We start from the raw sequence: 6,522 nt of genomic DNA, 5'->3' as shown, positions 1-6,522 counted from the left end.
TAACACTTGATGCTGCGGTGACAGCGGTCACACTTAGTGGGAGAGTTCCCCTCCATCCACACGTGCTGCATCGCCTGCAGGCCGGGAGAGAGAGCGCTGGAGGTAAGCTTATTTAGCATTTAAAAAGTGATATCATGCTCTTAAATTAGTCAAGATGCAAATATAATTTAAGATGTATGTAACAAACTAAATATTACAAACAAATGCAACTTTGATGATTAAAAGCCAGACCTCCAAAATACTAACTGGACAGAAACAAAACATGAATGGAGCTCAAAAACAGGACATGGAGCTTGTTGTGAGTTTGTTGCACACGATAAACACAGGACTTTCTTCTTGTCAAGCTTTCACAGAAGCAGAAACAAGCTGATACAGTTTGGTGTTGTGGGAACCCAGGCTTCAGGGCTGCAATTACTATTGATCAACCTTAAGATTTGATTTACAATAAATCATCTATCAATGTCAAACAATTTTAGAAAAAATACCAAAAAGTCTTAAAAAGTTACATTTGAAAATGTTGGTTTGAATACAAAGAGAAAAGCATAAAATATTATTGTTTGTTGGATAACTTAAGTCGATACTAAAGGATTTAATATTTCATTTTCTGTTTAGTTTATTGTGATATGCACAACAACTACAGAGAAGCAGTCGTTGGGTCTGCTCCAAAATGCTATTATGTATTAACAGGATGTCATACAAGAACATTCAATTCAATAAAAAGTCAATTGGTTCATTCATTAATAGACTTACATCATAAAAAACGAAACTAAAAAGTGCACTTTGGGGTGCAGACCTCCACCAAGGCCTTATCCCGTATCTCGCAGTTGAATGCAAATGAAAAATAATCGGTGTGTGACTCGTGACTCAGATCCGCTCCAAATGTTAATGGAATCTTCTTTGACCTTTCCACAGAGTTTCATAAAACATTAGGCCTGCTGAAAAAGAAACCTGACTTTTCCTCCAATTAATCATGTGTCCTAGAATAGTGATAAATACATGTTTTTTAAATCAACACTTAAAACTCACTTTTTCTCTCTGGCTTTTGTTTAATTATTTATTTATTCATTTAGTTCATTTATAACATAACATAGGATTTCATAAAGTATTTTTTAAATAGTTTATACATTATTCGAATATAGGAATAGTAGATAGGATTACTTAAAATATAGTACCTTATATTTCATCTTTTATTCTTAAAAACTAACAATGTCCTAGAATAGTGATAAATACATGTTAAAAATGTCACATGGTGAAATGGATAGTTTTGTCTAGAATGTTTGAAAATTATTTGTCATCATTTTAGGGGCATCAAAAGGAAAATGTTTAGTGTTTTTGTATATAATTATTTGAGGATGTAACCCTTGAAAAAAAGAATCTGGCCCACTGACAAACAAACCAACAAACCTTACTGTATATTTGTCTTACTATTAACCGTCTAAAGATGACCCAAAATATTGAAACATTTTGAAATGTTTCAAGAACTGTACTTCTTGAAATGGCTTGTTTTGTCTAAATGATTTCCAAAGAGAAAAGCATTCAATTATAATATGTTTGGGGACATAAAAAGTTAAATGTTTTTGTTTGTTAAATTACATAAATAAGTATTGGAGGATTGACAATTGTTATTTACAGATAAAGAGCTGGCCTGCTGACAAACAAATAAACTGACTGAAAACGTTTCCTCCTTGGCGACAAAAGCAAATTGACACGAGGTTAACGACTGACGCAGGTTCATGTCCCAACTCAGAACTCAAGAAAGCGCTCTATACACGGTAATGACCATGTGACGCATAGGAACTACTTTATAGAGCCTAATCACATCAAAGCTGAAGTACAGAGGATATTGGACAGATCAAAGCCATTGCATAAACAATCCCATGATGCTCTCTGCCTGTTAACAGAGCGCTCAGTGTTCCTGTCTCACTGCCTGCAGCATCAGTGCATGCTATCAGCACTGAGTCATGTGCACAGTTAACCCTTATTGTGTGTGTGTGTGTGTGTGTGTGTGTGTGTGTGTGTGTGTGTGTGTGTGTGTACTCACGTTGGTGTGTCTGCGGGACTTGGCGTAGGTGCTGATGCAGGCAGCGATGTCTTTGGACACACAGCGCTCGTGCACCGTGTACTTGCATACTGTGGGAAAAACAAAGAGACAAGAGTTTGTAAAAGTCTGCATACTTTACTTCATGAACAAGACTCAGAAATGTTTGACAAAGTGCTTATCTTTAACATGAAATGCTACTTTAAACAAACTGACATATGAGTCCTGACAAGTGGTGTAAATCAGAAACAGGTTTATTACCAGGTAGGTTTATAAATGGGAGGGATGAAGCCCTCTTTAATGGTCTCACATGCAGAGCACAGTGACATGTGTTCTCTGCTTTTAACCCATCCTAGCACCAGGAGTCTAGCACTAGGAGCAGTGGGCAGCTAGTGTGCAGCGCCCGGGGAGCAATGGGAGTGTGGGGGGGAAGGGGGGTGTCCGGTGCCTTGCCCAAGGGCACCACGACAGGGCAGGAGGTGAACTGGGACCTCTCCAAGTAGCAGTCCACACTCCATATTTTAGGTCTGATCGGGGACTTGAACCGGTGACCCTACAGCTCCCAGTCCAAGCCCCTACTGACTGAGCCACTGCCGGACTACGAGGAATTTGACTTGACGTCATGGTGGGTACATACAAATAAAACGTGAATTAAAACACAGATAGGGAACGAGAAAACATATTTAAAATAATAAAAAATATAATACAAATATAGTAAAATATAACTATTTACATTGCAATGGAATGGAATGAAAAAAGGAATAAAATATGAAAAAAGAAAAATCGGCAGTAATCAAAAAGACAAGAAAACAGATATAGTGTACATTGTGTGTACATTAATAAGTAAAAGTAGATTAACTCAAGTACAGTACTATTTTGAGGCACTTGCTACTTTGTATTTCTACCCCACTACAGTTCAGAGGTAAAAGGTGTACTTTCACTCCACTACATGTATCTACAGTAATACCGTTAGTTACTTCACAGATCTGGATGAATGATGTGAAATCTAATCAAGTGTTAAATCAGACTTGAGTTCCACCTGGAGTAAATTCACAAGCTACCCTGCAGTATACCAGGGATGCAAACTCATCAGGTATGAAAAAGGTGACAAGGACCCGAGCCCCCCAACCCCACGGAATATCGGCTTTAAAATTAAGAATAACAGAGGATGTTAGCAGTCAGAACAACTAAAGCAGCAGGTAATAATAACAGAAACGCCAAAGCGTCACATCTAATAGAAATATATAAAAGCATTTATTTTAATTGTGTAGCAGTCAGTTTATTATTCTGGCAGCACTGTTGAGCATTTTGAAAATCTATTGTCATGCCTCTGTGCAAGGCTTAGTCTTTCTATCTTTATAGCCACTGGTGTAAAGTAACTAAGTTCATAAACTCAAGTACTATACTTGGGTACAATTTTGAGATACTTGTACTTTATTTAAGTATTTCAATGTTTTGCTACTTTGTACTTCTCCTCCTCTACAGTTCAGAGGTAAATGGTATTTAATCCCTTTAGTTACTTCACAGATGTGGATGAATGATGTGAAATCTAATCAAGTGTTAAATCAGACTTTAGTTCCACCTGGAGTAAATCCACCAGCTACCCTGCAGTATACAAAGTCATTCAAACTAGCTGCACCTTCACCAGCTTTGAGAACACTTTCATGATCAATCATTATAAAACATATCATATAGTATTCTGAAATGGACCAATCTGTACAATGAATACTTTTACTGTCGCTACTTTCACTATATTTTGATGCTAATACTTTTTTACTTTTACTTGAGGAACATTTTTAATGCAGGACTTTTACTGTAACAGAGTATTCCTACACTCTGGTACTTCTATTTTACTCAAGTACAAGATCTGAGTACTTCTACTTTTACTCAAGTACAAGATCTGAGTACTTCTACTTTTACTAAAGTACAAGATCTGAGTACTTCTACTTTTACTGTCGCTACTTTAACTATATTTTGATGATAATACTTTTGTACTTTTATTTGAGGAACATTTTGATTGCAGGATTGTTCCTACACTCTGGAACTTCTACTTTGACTCAAACCTGAGTACTTGTACTTTTACTCAAGTACAAGATCTGAGTAGGCTACTTCTACTCTAGTACAAGATCTGAGTACTTCTACTTTTACTCTAGTACAAGATCTGAGTACTTCTACTTTTACTCTAGTACAAGATCTGAGTACTTCTACTTTTACTCTAGTACAAGATCTGAGTGCTTCTACTTTTACTCAAGAACAAGATCTGAGTACTTCTACTTTTAATCAAGTACAAGATCAGAGTACTTCTACTTTTACTCAAGAACAAGATCTGAGTACTTCTACTTTTAATCAAGTACAAGATCTGAGTACTTCTACTTTTACTCTAGTACAATATCAGAGTACTTCTACTTTTACTCAAGAACAAGATCTGAGTACTTCTACTTTTAATCAAGTACAAGATCTGAGTACTTCTACTTTTACTCTAGTACAAGATCTGAGTACTTCTACTTTTACTCTAGTACAAGATCGGAGTGCTTCTACTTTTACTCAAGTACAAGATCTATACTTATACCACCTCTGTTTATAGCCTATGAAGAAAACTATTAGAAAACGAAGGCTAAAGCTAACGTTAGCAGATAGTGACAATGTATGCTCGTTAGCCAGCTCAACGGTAATATTGCGACAGAAACACTTTTCAGTGCACATCACGCTCTGCGCTCCGACAGGGAGCTCTGCTCTGAACACCTGAACGGCCCGTTCTAACAGCTGTTCACCAGCGGTCCAGTCTGTGCCACAGTGACTCCGAACCACACAGTTAATATTAACGAATGCACCCGTAGGTAATGTAGCTGCTGAAGCTAGACCATCATCGCGGCCGCAGATTACTCCGGGTCCCAAACCCCCCCCGTACCCCAAAAACATTTTTATTGCAGATGAATCACACACACGACCTATTTTGGATTCAAAATGGCGAATTTCATGACAAGTTTGCATCCCTGAGTATACAAAGTCATTCAAACTAGCTGCACCTTTACCAGCTTTGAGAACACTTTCATGATCAATCATTATAAAACATATATATATATTATTCTGAAATGGACAACCCAGTCTCACAAAAAAACGTGTAATAACTACGTTGGTCCACAACGTAGGACGTAGTATTTCTACAAAAACGCCTCTGAAATTGTAGGATCCCTACGTTTTTGTTCACCATTCATTCCAATGGCTGGCGTCCCTAGCAACCACCTTGGTAACAATGAAAACGTTGTATCGACACAATTTCCTGAAGTAATCTTCGTAATAACTAGCAAACTAAAGATCATGTACATCCACTGCACACATAATCTGAAATAACAACTCATATTTCTCGCATCAAATGACATCAAAACGCATTTTAATGGCCAAACTAACTTTAAAATAGGCATTTTACACCGAGAATAAAACGAAGTTCGGCCATGTTTTTTTTTTCTGCAGGGAGAAATGTGAAGATCACGTGACAGACGCCAGCCTTTGGAATGAATGGTGTGAAAAAAACGTAGGGATCTTACAATTTCAGAGGCGTTTTTGTAGAAATACTACGTCCTACGTTGTGGACCAACGTAGTTATTACACGTTTTTTTACGAGACTGGGTTGAAATGGACCAATCTGCACAATGACTACTTTCACTTTTGGTACTTTTAACTATATTATAATGCAAATATTTGTTTGACTTTTTAAAGTAACATTTTGATTGAAGGACTTTTACTTTACCCAGACCATCAATCGCTTCGCTCTGTCCGCCATGCCTGCGGGAGTCTCACAACAATAATAAGAGCGCTGTTGAGAGAGATGGCGAGTGGCATTTACAGTGGCCAATCAGAGGGGTCTCAAACCGGATACATCACACGGGATGAGGGTTCCCAACCAACCAGAATGGTTTAAAGTTAAACTAAGGAAGTAGACGTCACCTAACACATATACCGATAGCAGCACCGTTTGTCCAGCGGCTTAACGGTATACCGATACCGTCCAATCAGGTACCGGTATTGACTTAGTACCGGTTCTCGATACCCATCTCTACTCTGGTACTTCTACTTTTACTTAAGTACAAGACCTGAGTACTTCTTCCACCTCTGCTGCTGACTGACAAAGAGATAATAACAGGGAGGAAGAGGAAAGGACGTCGGGTAAAACAGAGACAAAGAGATGTAGACAGAGAGAGAGACGGAGACTCACAGGAGCAGCAGAGGCCCTGTTTGCGGACCCCCAGCAGCATGGTGTGGCAGTAGTTACAGTACGCCGGTTTGTTGAAGTGCTTCAGACGCCAAACATGCTGGCCGTCTTCCTGTACGTTCTGTGAGGAGAGAATAAAAACACATCTGTCCTTTTAGTGGTTTGAAATGTGATGATTTTGGTTATTGTTCTTCCCCTTGGACTCATAGTAAAGTTCAGAGGATTCTTAAATGAACATCAACTCAAACTAGCATGCACATTATTGGTGCAAAAC

The 6,522-nt window shown here is 38.1% G+C and overlaps 1 protein-coding gene across 1 annotated transcript in view; it reads right to left on the bottom strand.

Moving 5' to 3' along the window:
- The window catches only part of LOC117538102 (diacylglycerol kinase beta), a gene marked incomplete in the record, with an annotated part of 134,000 nt that overhangs the window by 63,936 nt on the left and 63,542 nt on the right, over positions 1-6,522 (bottom strand). The window contains 3 exon segments of the mRNA XM_034203635.1: positions 1-74; positions 2,042-2,130; positions 6,252-6,369. Of these exon segments, the coding sequence (XP_034059526.1) occupies positions 1-74; positions 2,042-2,130; positions 6,252-6,369 (281 nt within the window).

Source organism: Gymnodraco acuticeps, unplaced genomic scaffold, assembly GCF_902827175.1.
Source record: "Gymnodraco acuticeps unplaced genomic scaffold, fGymAcu1.1, whole genome shotgun sequence".
Lineage (NCBI taxonomy): Eukaryota > Metazoa > Chordata > Actinopteri > Perciformes > Bathydraconidae > Gymnodraco > Gymnodraco acuticeps.
This window is presented reverse-complemented; position numbering and strand designations above follow the sequence as displayed.